The sequence below is a fragment of the Poecilia mexicana genome, unplaced genomic scaffold (assembly GCF_051168715.1).
Source record: "Poecilia mexicana isolate PSO_F unplaced genomic scaffold, ASM5116871v1 scaffold_15, whole genome shotgun sequence".
Taxonomy (NCBI): domain Eukaryota; kingdom Metazoa; phylum Chordata; class Actinopteri; order Cyprinodontiformes; family Poeciliidae; genus Poecilia; species Poecilia mexicana.
Window position 1 is genome coordinate 27,922,735 of NW_028263384.1, and position 20,802 is coordinate 27,943,536.

The 20,802-nt window shown below is 38.5% G+C and overlaps 1 protein-coding gene across 1 annotated transcript; it reads right to left on the bottom strand.

Annotated features, from left to right (window-relative positions):
* Positions 1-1,637: 1,637 nt before the first annotated feature.
* Positions 1,638-20,802, bottom strand: socs5b (suppressor of cytokine signaling 5b). Its single transcript, XM_015007945.2, has 2 exons — positions 20,451-20,802; positions 1,638-9,800 (listed from the first exon to the last, which is right to left on the bottom strand). Exon 2 carries the CDS (start codon positions 9,761-9,763, stop codon positions 8,096-8,098), a length of 1,668 nt encoding a protein of 555 aa, XP_014863431.2. The 5' UTR covers positions 9,764-9,800; positions 20,451-20,802; the 3' UTR covers positions 1,638-8,095.

A 20,802-nucleotide genomic window follows, 5' to 3' on the forward strand; every position in this document is an offset into this window, starting at 1 on the left:
CTGCCCCTTTAAGACAATATTCTTTTAGGGTGTTTGCACACCTGATAGTCCCATGGACTCGGTTCGATAGGGGAATAAAGTTGCAAGATTTGTTACATTTTCAGCTCCTGAGGTTCTCTTTCACTCTGGACTACGTCCAAAGAACCAAACTAATTGAAAAACAAGTTCCCCTCCTCACCTGTGGTGGCGCTGAAGGAAATGACAGAAAAACCTCTGAAGAAAACACTGAGTGGAAATGTAAACAAAAATGGAGTGGCGTCAGATTTTAGCGGTTGTAGGATTTCTCTTTGGTAAAAAAAAAAAAAAAACAAGCTATTTCTTCTGCTAGCGCTAGACTAGCATGTTTGTTTTTGTTGTATTTACCCAGAATGCCCTGCGTTGTAGTCTTTTTCTAAAACAGAATAATTTTAGAAAAAACAGTGAGCCTTTTTATGCCTTCAGTGTCGCTAAATAAAACTTTATAGCCAATGATCTGTTGGGGGGGAAAAGGCATAATTTTGATAAACTACAGGAAATGTGTTGACATTCTTAAAAACAATAAAGAAAAGCATAAAACTTTTACAAGAGGATGAATAGATTTTTTAAATAGGAGGATATTTTGAGGAAAAAGTTAGAAACCACAGTTTCCAAACAAATAAAAAAAAATAAATTTGCAACATGTTTTCAGTTATATTCTTCTTGTGTTTGTTGGATCTGAGATTCAAAGCAATTATTCCACTACAAAAACTGCTAAGGTTGAAAATCTTTAAGTTATTGTAAACAACATATTTTCAGTGGGCCGTTTTAAAATGTACATATTTGGAATTTTATGTATTTTAAAATGTATTAGAAACTTTAGTTCTTTAAACATTTGCCTCATATGATGTAGGATTCACTTTTTGACTAAGATTAATGATTTTAATGATTTATTTACTCCAATCAAGTTGCATTAAATTTATAAATGTCAGTTAATCCCAATCTAATAAATTGCACTCAGTATTGTTTAAATCTAGAAACTCAAAATTAAATAACCAAACTACTGAGCAGATTCTTACCAGACAGATGTGAACATTTCTAGTTAAATTGAGAAAAAAGTTTATAATTAGGGCTGAAACTAGTGATTATTTTAGTAATTGGTTATTTTGACAATCGATTAAGGTGTTTCTTTTAACCACTTAATACAATATTAGAAATACATCAAAACATACAAATAACTCAAATATGTTTTTAAATAAGAAAATAAAACATTTTCTTGGCTTAAATGCAATAAAATAGTCATTTAGTGAACGTTTGTAGCAAAGGATGCATCTGCGGCTAAAAAAAACTAGATCAACTGGTCAACAGTTTCACTTAATAGTGAGGAGCTAATCAGTTTATTATTTTTGTGATTAACTGATTAATAATTGGAAAGCAAAAAGTGCTTACTAGGATATATATTTATATGCCAATATCTGCTCCATCTGTGTTGTTCTTTTAGCAAATGGTCTTTTGAGTCTTGATTAATCGATTACTAAATTAGTTGACGAGTATTTTAATAATCGATTAATCACAATTAATCAATCCACCCTTGTTATATTAATGTTATAAACACCAGAAGCTTCGTTTAGCTCACTCGCCAATCAACAATAAACGCATAATGACACAAAAACACACAGAGATTTGTATCTCTTGGGCCAGTGTGGATTACACTTAACAGTTTTATTTGGAATATTAAGACAATGAAGCATAAGCCAAGCACCAAGAGTGACAGCTACAAGTGTCGCTTCATACGGCTCTTATTAAAAATGAACAGATTAAACGACGGGATTTTTTTTATTATTCTTTCTTAACTTGTCTTGAATGGTTAAACGGATAAACACAGAACGGACACTGAAATGTGAAACTAATAATGCCATTTACACGCTCCACATCCTATCAGACAGCAGAAGAAAAAAAAGGAAACAAACAGTGAGGGGAAAAAAGCAGAAGAAACGAGAGCGGAGGTTTTCGTCTGCCTGCGGCGGCCCCCGGGTTTGAACGGACGAGCGACGACCATTAGCTCCCATCATCGTCAAGTCCCGCATCCACACTGCAGCTACTGTGCATATGCAGCATTAAAGTGACAGAGGATTGCAACCATTGTTAAACTACACTCCATTGCATATCAGGGAGAAGGAAAATAACTTTCATACATATTTTTTCTTTTTCTGTTTGCATATAACCAAGCTGCTTTATTTATTTTTACAATATATCTTTGTGGGAAGATAAAAAACAAAAAAACAGAAGACGAACTGTTGCTTTGTGGCCGGTGGGTGTATTGCAGTCGCTTTCAAGCTCAAATAGTGCGACAAAACTGTGTCATAACAGCAAAAAGTGTGAAAAGAAAAAAAAAAAAAAAACATACAGAAAGACCTTTTATTTCATTTGTGTTGCTGGTTCAACGTGTTTTATACGACCTGGTTGTGTGTAAGACGACAAGCAGGTGAGGTTCAACTCCTTTACTGTAAAACTTTCTGCTAAATCTACAGGCTAAACGGCGAACGTGTGCTACGGTTCGGACATTTCCCATGGGGAAAACTGGGCCTGAGGGGGGAACGACGGGGAGCAGAGAGGTTCATAGGGGTCACGGAGGTCACCCCTCACTTCGCTGGCTCCGTCCACACGCCACACACACCGTGAAATATTTCTGGACCCCCTGCCTGTTTTATCCTCACTGCCAAAACACCAAACCGAACCAACTCTGCTTAGTTTCTACTACAAATATCTTTTTAGACTTAAAACTAACTTACAAGCAACTTTTCAGCAGATGTAGGAGCTTTTTTAAGGTAAATACTTCCTTAGTATTCATGAAAAATGTCTAGTACTTTGGTAGATAAATGTACCTAAGACAATTCCTCCATGTTTTATGTGAAATAATATGCCAATGGAGCTAGCTCTTTTTCATCAATATTAAGGAAATATTTACTTAAAACGGGCGTCAAACTCTTAAAGGCCTGAATGTAGTGATAAAACCTGTTAAAACTGTTAAAATATCAATGAATTCTGTAAATTAAATAATATTGTTGATCATCTTTTCAGTCCCTCCAGGATTTCATGATTCTTTTTGTGATTTTTTTTGCAATAAAAATCAAATGTTTGTGGTCCCAATTTGGAAATATTTGCGATATTTCTGACAGTAAATGCGACCTTTTATTACTCACTGTATAGATCATGGATTATAATCTGACATCAGTTAAGGCTGAGCCAGCTGTTTAGTACAAATAAAGTGTCTGACAATTTTTGAGAAAAATTTGCAATAAACTCCCAATTATTAGTTCAGAAAAATGCGGGAATTTGTTGATTTTGCAAAAATTTCCACAATAATTCTCAGCAAACTGGAGGGACTGATTGATAAAATCTGGCAATAAACAGATAAAAACTGAATTGATTTGATTGATAACATAATTTTTAAGCACACTTAGTGTTTAGTCTAGAATCTAAAGGGCCACATAAAAAGCTACAGTGGGCTGGATTTGGCCCACAGGCCTCGAGTTTGACACGTGACTTAAAACCAGCTTGCTGATAAGTTACTTTCAAGCTAGTTTAGTCTTAATTCAAGTGTAACAAGATGTTTGCACTAGAAATTAGATAAATACTTGGTAAGATTGTGTGTTTTTGCAGTGCTAACACTTGTAGGTTTCAGCTCATGGATCTGGTCTGCGCAACGTTTTTGACACTTTGTTTGCTCTCTGCAGAATATTGGATCCATACACTGAGAAATGATGGTAAAATTTTAATTTTTCTTTCTTTCCAGATGAATTCAAGTCCAATATTCTGGAGATTAGGACAAACAAACGACAAGCGTGGCTGACCGAACACTTTCAGACACAAATACACGATTAAAGTGCTACTCAAAGGAATCTCTTGCCTTCTCTACAGCCCCATAAATCTATACGATACTACACACACTTTGTTGCTTTTTGACTGAATTTGACTGAGTTTTAGGACCTAACTGCATTTTTTATTTTTTATAAATAAACAAATTTTGGAGAAACAATTTTAAGAACATGCCAAAGTACCAACAGGCTGCAAAAACCTGCAGAACAAGACGACCTCACATTTCGACACCACAGTCACATCTGCCTCCCTGTTGAACAACTAAGATTTATTTTACTCAAAATTATAAAAATAAGTTGCAATATCAGAAGAACGTTGTACGACTACAAGAAAAAAGTTGTTTTATGAGAAAAAAGCGTTGATCGTTATCAAGTCCATGTTTCTTTTTTACATTTGAAGCTGATGTTTTAAAAGATTAAGGAAAAACTGACACCAAAGTACAACGTCACAAAACGATCAGCATTCCTCATTCTAACGTTTTTGTTGTAGAAGTTCCTTAAGTATTATTACTTTATTATGTCATTATTACAACTATTGTAATTTACAACTTTATTCTTGTAAGATTATTCTGGTAATATTACCACTATTATCAGACGCCTTTATTATTGTAATATTACAAAGACTTTATTCTCATACGACTTCATTTTTGTACATTTTATTCTTGTAAAATTTCGACTTTATTCTTGTAATATTACAATTTTATTCTCATGATTTTTTCATAAACGCATCTCAGGGGCGCCATGAAGAGAGCGGTGGACGTCAAAGTGTCAGACATTAAAAAAAGTCACAACAACTTTGAACACGAGGAAGTGTGAACATGCAGTGTGAGGTTCAGATTTGTGTCTGAGGAAACGAAAAAGTCCCGCAGCTGAAAACTGGTTCTGTCCGGTCCACTCTTTACATGACATATTACTTTATCTTTGATTAAAAACATAATAAAATGTTGTAAATCTGATGAATAATTTAATTCTATATAACTTTCTTATTTCCATTTATTTGGGTGTTCATCAGCCGACTGATTGGGATCGAGACAAACATTTGATCTGAATCTGTAATAATAAAACGACTAAAGTTTGGTCACAGACATTTTCTTTAAACGTAAGGAAAATATTAAAACGCATGTGTGATGCTGACTAAATAAAGACAGACAGTGTTTTCCAGACTTGTCTTAAATGGATTGCATGTTCACAAGTTCCTGGAAGTTTCACTTTTGCATTTTCTTGAACAGTTAGGGGAACCAACACTGTTTCCTCATGCAGCTCAGGTTTTTACTGGGAAAACACAGTGAATTCAAACAGCCCTACTGCTGTATTTTCTTTAATACTTGTTGGGTTTTACATTATTCGGTTAAAAATGCGCTCGCAGTAGAGGATAAACTGCGTTTGTTATTCCAGCTGCAGACCAGAACTTGTTGGACAGCGATGCCTACAGGAGAACAGCAACCTACTGACCCACTAACAACCTAACACTATGTGACAAAAGACTAATGCATGCATTAGTGAGTGACAATAGTAACAAACTAACCTAATTTAACGATCAGCTCCTAATTAGACGTAGCACCACTAAACTGCAATCTTTAATGTGCAAGAAAGTTAGTGAGCTTATAGCTCGTGCACCTCTTCACTGTTATTCGGCCGGTCTCATCTGAGCGGACCGAGTTAAAGCACCTATTGCTCCAGGTTTAGACTATCAAGCAACGAGACCGATGGCTACTGAAAGGCACAAAGGTAACACTTATTTACAGAAGTGACAGGGCAGCCAGCAGCGCTTTCAGGCCAAGTCACACCTGAAATGTTTGAGGATATGCTAAAAAAAAAGAAAAAAAAAAAAGAAGAAAAATCTTTAAACCAGTTTGGACTCAGAGCTATGCTTTGATTTGCAAAAGTACGTTCTCCAACATTTTGCATGTAATGGAGCAGAACAAAAGTGGAGAGAAGGGATGTTTTCCAAATAGAAGCCTGAAAAGTGTGGCGTGCATTTGTATTCAGCCCTCTTTTATTCTGATACCTCTAAATAAAAACCAGTTCTTCCATAAGAGTCAGAAGTTGTGTTGCACCTCGTTCTCAAATCAGTTTTTATCTAAATTAAATATAAGTATTCATTGAATACAGGCAGCTATGTAAATAATTTTTGAATTGAAAACTTGTTTCAAAACTTTTTTCAAAAGAGAAGTTATAATATTAGATAATATCTACCATCTATATTTTTCTGGTTTAAGGTAAAGATAAACATAAAATTTAGCAAAGAGATTTTTTTTTGTGAGGGGTGGAAAATGATGTAAGAAACAAGTTCACCTAATTTCCAAAAAATAAAATCATTACTGGTACAAATTCAATGAGGACATTGCAGAAAAAACTTAATAAAAACCTGCATTTCTTATTACATGTTTATTTAAATCATTAGTTAGGTCTTTATAATTTTCAACCAAAGTTATAAAGAGCCACTGTAGAAGGTCCAAAGAGCCTCTCGCAGCTTTGAAATTGCAGGTTGCCGACCTATGGTCTAGTCAAAGTCCAGAGCTAGAACCTAACGAGATGCAATAGCGTATCCACTCAGGGGGGCAAATACATGCCACACTTTTCAGATTTGTATTGGTTAAAAAGACAACAAAAAACAATCTATCCCTCCATAACTCTGAGCTGCTTTCTGCTTGCCTGCCATACAAAATCCTAAAAGAATACTCCTAAAAGAATACTGAGGTTTGTGGTCGTAAGGAGACAAGATGAGGAAAAAGTTGAAGGTGTGTTTGTGACGCCACGCTGGTTAGCCACAACGCTAAACGCTCTCGCAGAAACGGAGACAGGAACGTGTGAAATGGATGATGTTACAACCCAAAGCTACAGCGGTTAACTTCCCAGCGCCACACGACAACCACGACAACCCTTGGGGTCAAAGGTGGGATGTTCTCTTTGAATGAGGGTGGGTCTGACAGAGGCGTTCCTAATATCATGGCCGACTGGCGGCGTGTTAACTTGGCAATGAGTGGACGAGATTTTTGGGTCAAGAAAGCGGGAATGAAGGCTACGCAACAGCTGAAGACGAGAGCCTAAGGTAGCAAACATAACACTGCAGAGCTGACGACAGCAGAGTTCCTGACTGTTGGACGAACACAGATAGTGAAGATATGACTGTCATCATGAAGAGAAGTTCAGGAATAAATCAGTTTATCGATCTGAATCCCTATGCCTAGGTTTTAAAGGGGACCTATTATGCAAAATTCTAATTTTGAAAGTTTTTGTACTTCCATTTGGGTCTTAGCTGCTTCTGAAAACAACCCAGCGCTTTAAAAAACAAAACAAGACGTTTTATGGTGTCTGGAAAATGAACCTTTTCAAAAACCTCCAGGTTGTTGAGTCACATTCCACAAGCACTGTGCTGCTACCTAGCAACCCAAGCAGCGCTCCAGCACATCTGGTCAGCTGGTTTTACCGCTGTATGTTTTGTTGTCAATTTACTATTCAGAAACCACTTGTTCTGGTCTTTTTGACTGTGCAGGACACTCCACTTCTGCTTTTCAAAGATGCACAGTTGTATAACTGTGCATCTGTTTGCAGCCATTTCACATGCGAGTGTAAACATTGAGTTGGGGGGCCAGGGAGATGGTAAACAGCAGCTTCTTTAAAGTGACAAGACGCCCTAAATCAGCTCATTCTGAGCAGAATTGAGCATGGCAACATCTCATTATCCAAAAATGATTTTGTGGAAAAAAAAAAAAAAAAGAATGGAAATGTTTTGTATAGACCATAGATCTATCTATCCTAACCTGTTGAAGGAAGCATAATAGGTCACCTTTAAAGTAGCTTAGCTGATCTCATGCATGCAAACAGGAGGCAACGAGTGCATCGTAAATAACAGGAGGCGCCTGCAGATGCCCTCTCCACTCTAGTAAGGTGCTCTACGAAGTGTTTCTGAAGGTAAATAGAGACGCACGAAGTGAACTGTACAGCTTGAAATAGTAGTAATTTGGTATGAAGAGAGAGGGGGGGGGCATGCAGGCAGGTGTACAAGTGGGTTGGTGGTCATGGTGGGGGTTCAGCACAGACGTTCAGCACAAAAATAGGAGCCTGTTCAGCTTAAAAACGTGCTCAACAGACAGCGTTACACTGAATATAATCATGTATTCTCAGTGATGTAAGTTAATACCAAAAACAGAGATTAGAATGAACTTTAGCTTGTTATACTTGATTCTATTCTCCAATAGAAAGGAAGCCAAGTCCGTATGGCCTCTCAACGGGCTAAGAAGTTCTGTAATCGGCCCATCTTATTTCACCTTGAGTGGCGGCTCCCTCTCTAGCCAGCGGACTCGTACTTTCTGTTTATAGTGATACTCCTTGAGGAAGTCCTGCAGGGCGGGGGGCAAAGGCAAGGAGCCAATCCCATCGTAAGTGGTCCATCGGCAGATGGCGGCGCGGGCCAGGTGCTGCAGGGTGAAGGGGAAGGTCCGGTTGAGAGGCACCGTGAGCAGCGGCTCGAAGAACATGCAGGCGCTGGGGTCCTTGTAGTGCTCCAGAAGTCCGGTGACGGTGGAAGAGTGGAAGACGCACGGGTCGTGGGCGTCGAAGCTGAAGTTGTGGTTCCACTGCTCGATGCGGGCGTGCAGCGATCGGTTGTAGCGGCGGAAACTGACAGAGAAAAGGTAGTCCTCCTGGGCCGAGTCGCGCAGCAGGAAGGTCCCCTCCGGCCGGCCATCCAGCAGCGCCTCGGCCTCGTAGCGGTCCATCACGCCCCAGTAGCAGGGCAGGGCGGTGATTTGCAGCAGGTCGGGCACCAGGCAGTGGATGTAGTCTATTTGGGTGTGAACCTTCCAGGGCCCAGGCTGCTGCCGGCTCTGGTGGCCGTCTCCGGAGGCGTGCCGCTGCTTCGGCCTGCGGGCTTGAAGACATAAGGTGGTGGAGTCCTCCTCAGAGTCGCAGTCTTGGGATGCCGCCGTAGCCCCCAACATCGACCTGCAAGCTCCCGACGATGCAGCGCCCGTTGAGCCGGACGCGCTGCCAGTGCTTACTTCCCCGGAGACCTCACCGATGCCGGGAGCCATCTTTGGTCCAAGTTTGTAGAGAGAGGGGCCCGGCACTGAGGCCTCCAGGGTGTGAATCTGTGCATTGGGAGGCGGGTCTACCCCTTCCTCAATGCTGAGCCTGCGGCGCTCACGCAGGCGCTCTTCTTCGTCCTCCGGTGATGGGTGGGCTGGGTCGAAGGCGTCCAGCAGCGCGGTGGAGGAATGAGGGCTGACCGGTGCTGTGTGCTGCTTGATCAAGTGCCACTTGTGTGCGAGGTCGGAGCCCGGCGGGAAGGGGCAGGTCTCCAGCATGAGCTCGGTCAGGTGGATTTTACGTTTGGAGTTGATGGGGTTCTTAGGGTGCGAGCGCCGGCGAGCTGGTAGGGGCAAGCACAGCCCGACCGTGTCGCTCAGCCGCTGGCGTAGCGAGCGAGTGTTCAGGGTCCGCCCTCCGGATCCAGAGTCGATCTCCTGGATGGAGCTGATTCCATAACGCCGGTCACGGCGGTTCCCACAGCCTCTCAGCCGCCCAGAACGCCGGTCTGCCTCCAGAGAGCTCTGGGTTTTTGTCGAGCACGAGTGCTTCTTCTTGCCCCCCCACGGAGCGTGTCGGGAGTAAGAGTCCCTCCGTGCCATCGGGACACCACCAGATGTTCCTCTGGCATCCTCCGACTCCTTATCGATGGAGATCTCTACGATCTGAGGGATGTCCGATACGCAGTTATGATGGCGGCGTCCTGTGGCGACCACCGGCACTGGCATGAGGCTCCATGATGGGCTGGTGGTGGCGGCGGCAGGGCCCCGGGCCTCGACCGCGTTGCCTGCCTCACCCAGATCCACCACACACTGGACTGTTTCTACCTCTACTCTGCTTTCAGCCGATCCCGTGCTGTGGAAGAGAGTCTGGCATCTGCTCTTCAGGCTGCTCCACATGTTGCCCACTGTCGTCAGGAAATGGAGCCCCTCGGACCTGAGAACGACAAGAGACGAGGCGGATTGACTCACAAATTTATCCAAAGCAACAGCATAAAGGTGCATTCACATCAACCCTGTTTAGTCCGCTTTAATCTGTTTGCCTAGAAAATTTGTGCATTTGTTTGGGAATGCATAATCGAAATCTGATGCAGACCACAAAACGTGATTCGTCGTCTTTTGCAAAAAAACAATAAAGAGAAATTCTACAACGGCTAAAATCTGACGCTACTCCACATTTATTTACATTTCCTGAAGAAGAAAGTTAAAGTGTCTTCTTCAGAAGCGTTTGTGCCGTTTCCTTCAGTGGTTCTTAGTGCAGTGCCCCCACAGGCAAGGAGGGGAACAGGTTTTTCAAAGGCTTTGGCAGTGTGAAAAAGAACAGCAGCAGCTGTAAATGTGACAAATGTTGCAACTTTGGTCCCAATCAAACCAAGTCCACCAAGTGTGAAAACAGCCTTAAACTGCACAGAAGATCCAGAGAGGAACCTCCTCCGTTTCATTCCTCAGGCTACTGTGTGTGCAGTAATTAGACATGGTTGGAGTGTAACAGGGCCAAGGCGTCTGAGGGGTGGGGGAGCGGTGGTGGTTTTAACAGCAGCAGATTTAGGAGTTGCCAGGCAGACGTGAAGAGACACAAGGCCACGGCTATAAATGAACCTGGGATCTGCTCACAGCTGATCTGCTGGTATGTACTGTATTACAGAGCCAGTCTAGACCTGACCCGAAATTTTCCCTGCAACAGCAACAGCAGACAGACGGGGCACAATTGCATGCTTTCTCTCCGTCTCCCCCCCCTCCCTTTCTCACACACTTACTGCTGATTTATGACATTCAACGCCAATAAGGTTTGACAGGGATTTGGAGGGAATGAGATGAGACTTTTCTGGGAGCGGTTCTTTTAACATTTTTCCTCATGAAGTGAATTTAGTTCATGGGATTTCTTAGAAAGGCATTCAAAAACAGTGATTTATTTCATTGAAAATTAACTTAAAGTAGCAAACTTACAGAAAAAGATATAGTTACCAAAAAATGCCAACTACTGAACTATTTGTTTTGCATGAATCAAACAAATTAGTGCATAGCTGAAAAGTGGAAGGAAAATAATGCACGGACTTCAACGTGTTACAGACTCTAAAGTGTTAATTTAAACGTTTTAACATAATTAATCACATTTTGTTTTATTTTTATTTTCCAAACAAAAGTTCCGGTTGGAACTTTCATATTGCGTTTCTGGTACGCCAGTAAATCTGACGCACAAGCGACATCCGCAAAAACAGCAATGAACGGTGAAGCCATTCCTCTTTCTCACTGGAGTTTAACTTTTGCGTCAAAAAACAATCTGATTGGTCGCTGTAAAAGAGTTTTGCTGCGTTGAAGTTGTGCTAAAAGGAGTTAGTCTATGAGTGAAGCTATTCAAGTCTAAAATATGTAAAAGAAAAATAAATAAATCAAGTACATAGTTTCCATTTAAATGACAAGACAGAGATGTAGATAAAGAACCATTACTGATACCATTACAGGAACCACTTTGTCCACTGTGAAACACGGTGGTGGCAGAACCATAATGTGGAAATGCTTTTATTCATCTATTTTTTTTGCAGTGGAAGAAAATCTGTCAGGAGGTGGAAACAAATAGAGACTGGATTTGAGTTGTCTTCCACATGCAACAGATCAGTTGCATGTGAGAAATATCTCCAGATATTAGAGGCTATAAAAAAACAACAAAAAAAACAACAAAGAAACATCCTTTCTTTCCACGTCACTATTTTGTGAGTCTGTCAAATAATACGCAAGAAATTTGTTGCAACCAAAGTGTGAAAAGGACAACATATACGAGTAAAGTTTCTGCAACCTTCAAATTAAGTTTGATAACCACTGATCACGTCAGGTAGGTTGTGTTCACTAAAACATGCTTTAAATATAGAGTAAAAACAAGATGGCAGAACTGAAAGCAACACACTTGTACTTAATATAATTTAACTCTTTTTAAAAAAAATAATATAATTTATAAATAAAGGAACCTGGGAAAGATAGAATCTCTGCTGCAGTCAGTGAAAGAACCAGGGAAAATATCTGAACATCTTTGATAAAAGATATAAATGATAAAACTGATGGTTATGAATTAAAAACAGTGACATAGTGGTGCATACAAATACAGAAATTCAAAACTTGGCGTTTGACTCCAAAAGATTATTTTTTTATAAAAGTGCTACAATGAAAAATTTAGAGTAGAGCAAAATAAGGACCTCCCAAAAAATGGCATCAAGTCATGCAAGATTCTCACACAAATACAATAAATCCCTCCAAGTTATGGGGAGAATTTACTACAATATTGATTAAAGTTGACCAACTTATTTTTTACACAATAAATAAATAGCAACATGGATCATCCATCTATTTTCTTCCAGGTTGCATTGGATTGGCGTCGATCCAAATATTTAAAGGACGAGAGGCAGAGCTTTTCAGATGGAAAATACATTTTTAACAAGGTATTTTCAATAATTAATTAATAAAAGCCGTGTTTAGATTAATATTTGAGAGGGGGTGGGGGAATCTGCTTTTCCACCAGGTTGAATTATTCAATAAATTTTTGGAATTGCACCGGAAAGCTGCAGTGTTTTAGAAAAACCATTCCAGTAATGTTATTGTTAACTTTCATCACTAAAACCTCTGAGGTGTTTTCACAGACATTAAAACTTTATCCAGCTGGCTCGATAAATCCGCAAGCAGAAAATAAATTAATGATCCCTTTAAATCTAAACCTACTAAACCTTAAACTGGTATTAGACACTTTTTAAATGGGAAACAAAAAAGCAAAATATGGATTCAACGTAAATAGAAACAGAGAAAAACTACTTTGAGTCGAGTTAAAAGTGAATTGAAAGTTGTTTGGATAGATTTGGAGAAGAAATCTGCACAGCTGCTACGACTCTTGCATCATCTCTGCAAGACTCCGGTTAAAAATTAATTCAAATCTGGATGGAAATAAACTTTCATGCAGCTTAACGAGGCGATGAAATGGTGAATGTGTGCTTTGATCAAATGCATCCAGTAAAATATGAGACTTTAACTTATTTTTTGGATGAAGAGCACAATCTCCTGGTAATTAGTGATGGCTCAGTCTGCCACACTAGCTATGATGTGAGCCCAGTAATCAGATTATGTAAGGGTCAGACATTATTGACAGAGGAATGTTGCTAACTAAACTGACTGAAATCCCCTCTGCTGCCACAGAACCGCGTTATTCTCTGGCCGGCTCAACGAATCAGTTTGATCTTTGTCATGATTTTGTGATTTTTACAATTAAATTAGCAACATTAACTGGTGCAGTCTCCAATAGAAATCAGACATAATCAAATTAAGAACAATGAATCATTGTCTGACCAAGACGCTGTGATGAACTGGTTGCTGAAACGACAAGATCCAATAATGTGTGCCAATAATCTAGTGATATTAATGAACGTAGCCTAAAAAGCAATAGAAACTACACCAAAGTTATAGCTTCCAGGTACAGCTGTAGCTTACATGTTGCTAACTAAACTTTATTTTAATACGTCTGCAGTTTCAAACAATAATAAACTGGAAATCAATTTAATGACGAGTCACTGGTCACAGATTTTTCCATAGAACAAATCTAAAATATTAAAAATATCTAAAATATTTCAAAGAAAATGTAGAAATAGCTAGCCACAATGCTACGCCACACATTATGAGCTGTGGTTTGCAAAGCAACCAATCCAGGAGCAGCATTGGTTTTCCTAGCAGCTGATTGGCTGAACTCCCCAAGAACAAACATAAGACACTAAATGTTGGCTTTGATGGCTTTCGCTCTGCATATTGATGCATATAAGGGTATATTTGGTGTTTGACTCATTAACAGATAGCTATAAGTCCAATAGCAGATCTTCATGGTCTGAATCTCAACCCTGTGCTCAATAAAGGTGTTTTTTTTTAAACCCACGAGGCCTTAGCATTAGTGATGGACCAACTAATTTGTCAGATTGAATTCAACAACCTTTCCTCTCGACTGATTCTTATCAATGATTAGCAAGTCAATCTGACTGTTGGCCTTGCATCAAACAATAACTACATTTTCTGAGTTTAATAAAAATAAGATAAGTTATGGACCTATGCTCGCAATAGCATATTCCTTGAGATTCTGTTGGATACAGAGCTAAGACTTCCAGCAAACAATCTGAAAAACATTTTTACTCTCTTGTGCTGTCTGGTGTTTGAAAAATATGAAACTAAAATCAAAATCCAAAGGTCAGGGCTGAAGGAAAACCAGAATTCTGTTCTGGTGAGAAACAGCCTGGTTGATGCAGGTCTGCTCAAGAAAAAGAAAAGGTGCTTTAGTGAGGAAAATGACCAGGAATCAAAACGTGTCAAAATGATAAAGCTTTGAAATCTTTTAATAAACTAGAAATTATTTGATTATCAAACAAGCATAAAAATGAGGGATTAAGTGAAATCTTCACACTAATCAAAATATTTGTAGATATGTTCTTTTTTTTTCACTCCAGCTTTGATACCAACAGATTTACTCCCACTAAAAACAAAAATTTTCATAAACTACAAAATGAACTACAGATTTCTCCGACTGGTAGAAAAGGATGGTTTCATTCTTTATAATTAGGGATGGTGATTAGTTTTAAGAGGCTTTGGCAGCAACAGACTGAGGTCAGCACGACGTTGACTGGAAGAAGCAGGAAGGATTTGTGGCGGATGATCCAACCTGATCAAAGGTCAGAAAAAGACGATTTTTCAGCATCAAATCTCTTCCTGGACGTTCAGATGTGAAGTGGCTCTTCTAGATGGATGTTTGAGCTCTAAAATGTGCAGATTATTCTCATCCAGGTGAAGAATCTCATCCAGTAGACAGTCACCAATTAGACACAAATCAAATTGGTCCAAATCTCCCTTCTGTTAATGATTGACCATTGATAGGAAGGTCAAATAAAGTCAATTAGTTTTTTTCCTATCCAGCTACAATTTTTAAATTTTGGTAGATAAGTGATCGGCCAATATTTACTTGTGAAGCCGATCTTATCTACCTGTGAGAGGTTTGACTGAAAGGCTACTTGTCTGCACATTTGATGTTAACAATGGTCATCCCACTGTTGCCAACTCAGCAACTTTCTTGCAGCATTTAGCAACATTTCAGACAAAAAGAAAAAGTGTATCAGCAAAAATTGGAATTGGTAGGTTAGGCTTTTAAATGTAATGTAACGGGCGATCGGCCAGAAAACTGCAATTGTTGCACCACTAAGAATCATTAAATGCAACAAAAATGAAAATCAGATTTTTGAGTCTGTACAAAAGACAAAAAATAGTTGTCTGTTATCTCATTTTCTTTCTCTCTCTCTCTTCTTTTTTTTTTTTTTGCAATGGTACATTAATGCAGTGGTGTCCAAACTTTTTGCCCCGGCTGCCAAAACTGGCAAATTTTAACTACTGGCAGGTCACAGAGTTCATTAAATAAACAAAGCAAAACTGAGTTTATTTGGGGGGGTTTCTTCCTTTTTTTAGTTTTACCTGCTTAACAATAGGTCTGTCATGACACATTTCATATCGTTTCAGAAGTTATTGCGATAAAAGATCATATAATTGTTGTGCAAATGGAAAATATTGAGTTTGTTCTAATTTATTATGCGATTAATTGATTTATTGCTTATTGTGAGAGGTCTACTTAACTAAAAGCAAAAAATATATTAAATCTAGATATCATTGAAGATATAAAACATAAAGGCTTTGTCCTGTAGAAAGAAAAATACAGTTTCCAATTTTTTTGTCATCAATTGCTTTTTGTTTTGTTGGCCAAATTTGTTGTCATCTTGACTTGTGTTCAGGGGCGAACAAAATAATTTCAAGGGCCGAACATTGGACACCCCTGCTTTAATCACCAATTACATGATGCTTTTAGTATTTGCCAAATTCATGACTACAACCGAGGAACTCCGGTGCTGTGGTCAACAATCTGTCGTCCTTTTGGCGTTTAAGACAACTTTATGAATGGAGTATAATCTACAACAACCATGAAATCGTTTCTATCAACGTACATCTACGCTCAGAGAAAGGCATCGTTCGATTCCTCCTAAACAACCGTGACGGGCTGGTGAAAAGACGAGATTCAGGGAGGGAAAACGCCTTCCCCACTCACGCCAGAGTTAATGAGAGCTCTGCGGATCCCCAACGTTTTTATTTTTTAACAAATACGCGAGATGGAAGAAAAACATCCGGAGTAAATCATCTAGTTTTTATTGTGTGTGTCATGGAAATCTCATCCAGCAATAGTCGCTTTAATAAATTCACATTTTATTTAAACTATTTAAATTGATATAATAACCAAAAACTCTTAAAACATGTTAAAACATTTTATTCAACTTAAAATACCTTCATATTAGTAGATTATCATCGTTTCATTTGATCTAATCTCAGTGGACACATAGCTCAATATTTTCTGAAAGCAGAATCTGATCTTTCAGCCTTGAGGTGGAAACTTTCTACTTTGAGTTTAAAGTGTGCTTTATGCTGCAGGTGGACATGTGAACGATTTTCTCTCCCTCTGTGTATTATTACAAAATACTCCTGTTAAACAACCTTCTGTTTTGTTCATCTTTCAAAAAAATTGAATACACCTGCGAAAGTAGATGCTCCATTTGCTTCTGCAGCATTTAATAAGATAAATATTATGATATTTTTGTCGTCTTTTTGTCAGCCAATGAGTTGAAGTAATTTATTAATATTTTAAAAAGTCCAATGTAGAGAAATAGTGTGGAATATTTCAAATGCATAGTTTTATTTTGGTTAGATTCCTAAAAATAAAACAATTTAATTAAAACTACAATGCAAATTTGAGCCTAAAACATGTCTCAATATAAACGATGGACATTCCTAATTTATTAGGTATAAACAGCAAATAATTTTGTTTGGAGATACTAGTTAGCTAGCTAATCTGGTCATTCCCTTCCCATGCAAGTTCCCTGGATTATCATCTCCCTTCAATGCTCCATCTAGGATTTCTCCCATTAATCTCAATTTCTCCAGATGAATTTCATCCTGGGCCAATCAGTGAACAGAAGGAGAAGTTCTGAATGATGACGTCCATTTTCTGTGACGTTTTTGAATTGTAGTTTACCGTTATAGAGTTGTAGTTTGGTGACGGCAGCGGAGGAAGTGAACAAAGCTGTTTACAGCGATGGCAATTTTAGCAAGCTGCCACATTACACTATGTCAGGGTCAAACATTAGTGATTGGATAAAATCAGATTAAAGTCCACACCATCAGCAAGCAATCGTTTCTTAATAAGCAGGGGTTCAGATGCTCTGCACAAAGCAAAAAGTAGAACAAGAGGGTGGGTTTTACCAAGTAACAGTCAAGTCACCCTAAAACGAGCCTGATGCTTCCGTTCGTCTCTTTAAAGTTCACTAAACCCAGTCGTAGCTAATGGTCGAGGTTGACTCTGATGGAGTTAAAAAGGAAGTTTTTCCAGGTCTGGGTGGACCGCTCCAAGTTTTGAAAGAAAGAGAAAAAAAGTGCTGTTAGTTCCCCTGATGGAGGCAACAGCTTTCAATCAAATTAAGAAATTACCATATTAGCGACAACTACAGACTTTATGTCCTTAAAATAAATATTATTTTTCTGTTTTTTTAGTAGTAAAATGTTCTAAAGGAACATTTTGCTTCAGTAAAAGGAAAGATTACAGTTATTTCACATATTACAGTTGGTGGATGCATTTAAGCACACACAAAAAAAACAATAGAGTTCTTTTTGATGTATTTTATCAACGAGAAAAAAACAGTTATTGACCTGCCGGTCATCAGAGCTGATTAAAGATGCATCAAAAAATTATTTGACTGGAATTCAAATATTTTACACCCAATCTGCCCTGATCAATGATCAAAAACAAATAATCACTCTTTGAAGTGGAAGATGCAACACTGCATTAAAAAAAAACTAAATTCTCTATTTTCCATATCAGTTTCAATCAGAAAGTGAAAGGAGGCATAAAAGCATGTCTGGCTGTTTGAGCGCAAATAGAGCTATAATAACTATAATAATCCACTGACACAAATGTTAGTTCAATACATTTAAACTGTTTTTATTTAAAGTTTTAGCATTTTCAGTGATGCCATCTTACATCACTGAAACACAAGCTAGCCAGTCACACATGCTAACTCTCAAACATTCAACTAAAGCAGTAAAAAATGATTTACTTGGGGAAAAAAATTGCAGGTTTGTGCATTTTTATGAGATACATTTTGGTGTCGAGTTAAATGAATGGCATTAAAACATGTGAGATCCTTTGATTTGCACACAAATAATCATGTTCTACAGCAAAAAAAAAAATAATGTTTTGCAATGTTGTGGTTCAGTGATTTGTAAAAATGAAGCAATAGCAGAAAATGTAGAAATCCTTGACAACTGATTTGTTGACTTATTTTCCCATCACTTCATAATTACATACTATTGGGGTTAACAAATGTAAGAAAAATGGAAAAAGTGGAATTCAGGAAAAATTAAACTGAAGAAAAAAACTGCTGAATATGGGAAGAAAAAACACATGTCCCTACATGTTTATGTTTACCTGGGCAGAGCAGGTGAACATAAACACTTTACACTTAACCGGTGTAAAGTGCTTTGAGAGGCCAGTATGACTAGAAAAGTGGTACATAAAATCCAGCTAATTTACATGTAACAAAACTTTGAGTTTACTCTAAACTGCTATGTGTGAAGAGAGTCCACTGGTGTTTAAGTGTGTTTATAAATGCTTGTCCCAAAGTTTTCAAAGGAAAAAAAAAATGGGCCTAAAACATGGAAATACCTCAAATTAAGAGTGTATGGACAGATCCTGCAAGGTTTCGTTATTAACTGCTATGTATGAGCAGCTAAATAATCACCAACTGGGGTAACCCAAGTTTTTTATGTGTGAGAGTTATGTGTTAACATGCAGTTTGGGCAGAAATCCAAATGGATTTTATGTAGCGAAAGGTATGTTAACTTCAAATTAAATCACATTTAAACCAGTCAAACTCAAAATATACTTAAGGCTAATAAAAAGCAGGAAAAGTCGATCTTTGAGGTTCTGTATTGGTGAATTTTTCTGTGGAACACAACTCCAAATTATTTGCAGAAAATAAGCAGAGTCAGTTTTTTTCCCCATAAAGTACATCTAAAATATTTTAAAGAAAATACAGTTTAGTAAGTAGAAATACTTTTCACACCATTGTTGACATTTGCAAAGCAGCCAATCCAGGAGTGCCATTAATTTTCATTGGAACAGATTGGCAGAAATAAGGAAGACTTTAGATGTTAGCTTCTGTAGGAGTGCCAACACTGTTTCCACTGGGTATACTAATGAATATTAAGGCATATTTGGTGTTTGAACTGTTAAAATATTCAGTTGCAATTGTGTTTAAAGATGGATCTTAACTATTTGTGAAGGACTGTGACCACCAACCCTTGGAAATATCATACGTTCATTATATTTTGATGTTACAATTTCCAATATCACATTTCATGTAGAAGATGTAATTAAAACATTTGATGTTTTTACTTGGAATTGCACTCTCAACTGATATAAAGACATGTGATCACTCTGAACGTTGATGTTTTTAAGTTGGAAGTGCAGAAATGATTAGGGCTTCATTTTATGTATGTTGGTACTCATAATTTGAGGTTTAAAGCACACATTTGTGGAATACAAAATGAAATTTGCAAAATGCCCTTTTTTGAGCATTAAACTGGTCAAAAGACAAGCTGTAAAAACTTGTAGATGAAGCAATTGGAGCATCTCAAAACATCAACCCACCCTGAGAGTAGGATTAAAAAAAGAAAAATGCATTATCTGTTCAAATCTGCATTTGCAAGTCTGAGCTTTAAAAAAAATGGTGCCTGGAAATCCCAGTTTCTTGCCAGATTCACTGCAGCACTATACTTTTGCTAACTGAATGAAATAACTAAAATCACTGATGTAATATAAATAGGACTGATTTGAATGTGAATCCAACCGAATTGCATTGGAATGATTTTAACTAAATCAAACACATTTGGACTGAATTGGACTGCATTGCATGCAACTAGATATGTATTTAAGTTTGTCGCGTAAAGTAACCCGACATCACTCATGTTGTGTATTGGTGCTTTATAAATATTCCGATTGTCTGTAAAAACATATAAAAAACATTATGCGATCATAGCTGGTGTACAGAAACCGTAGGGAGGCCTTCGGGTTTCTGGAGGCCCCATTTTCCCCTTGTCACTGCCAAATTAGCGGAGCTGCTAACCCGTTAACGACCGACAGCAGTCCCAGCACACCACTAAATGTAGCTACAGACCTAAGATAACATTATCGGCGCTCACATTCGACAAACTAGCCTGATCGGTTCAGACAAACGCATAGAAACAGCCCCGTTCAAGGCCTAAACAGGCTTTAAACTTAGCAGCTAACAGTTAGCATTTCCAGAATAGAAATTTCCTAACATTTTAGTTAGCTTTAGCTAGCGAAGTTAGCATGCTAGCTTGTGACAATTATCGACAGAAAAATGTAGAAATAAAACAGGCCGGTGTAGAGTGGTTTTAGGTTGTCAAGGAAACAAAAGTGACACATTAGACAGGTGAGTTGCTTCTTGAATTAGTGACTTACCCGTCTCTTTCTGGAAGCCCTACTCAACGGCTCTCTTTGTCTGTAAAAAATGGCTATGAAGAAAAGTCGGGCATATATCCCCCCAGAGGACCACGGCGTTGGACGAAAGCGCAGAACGAACACTGATTCTTGATGGTATCATCCCGAATATTTAAAAAAATAAATAGTAAATCCCTAAAAACACTGGTCAGAGCGATCTGAACGCTAAACTGATCTTTAACCGCCGCGACAGCCCGTTCCTCATCATGGTGGGGCTCCTCTTCTCTGCCTGGAGCAACCAATATGACGGCTGTCTGAGCAGAAACGGAGCCGGGGAGGAGGACGGGGCTCAACGTGAGGAAGCCTCGACTGA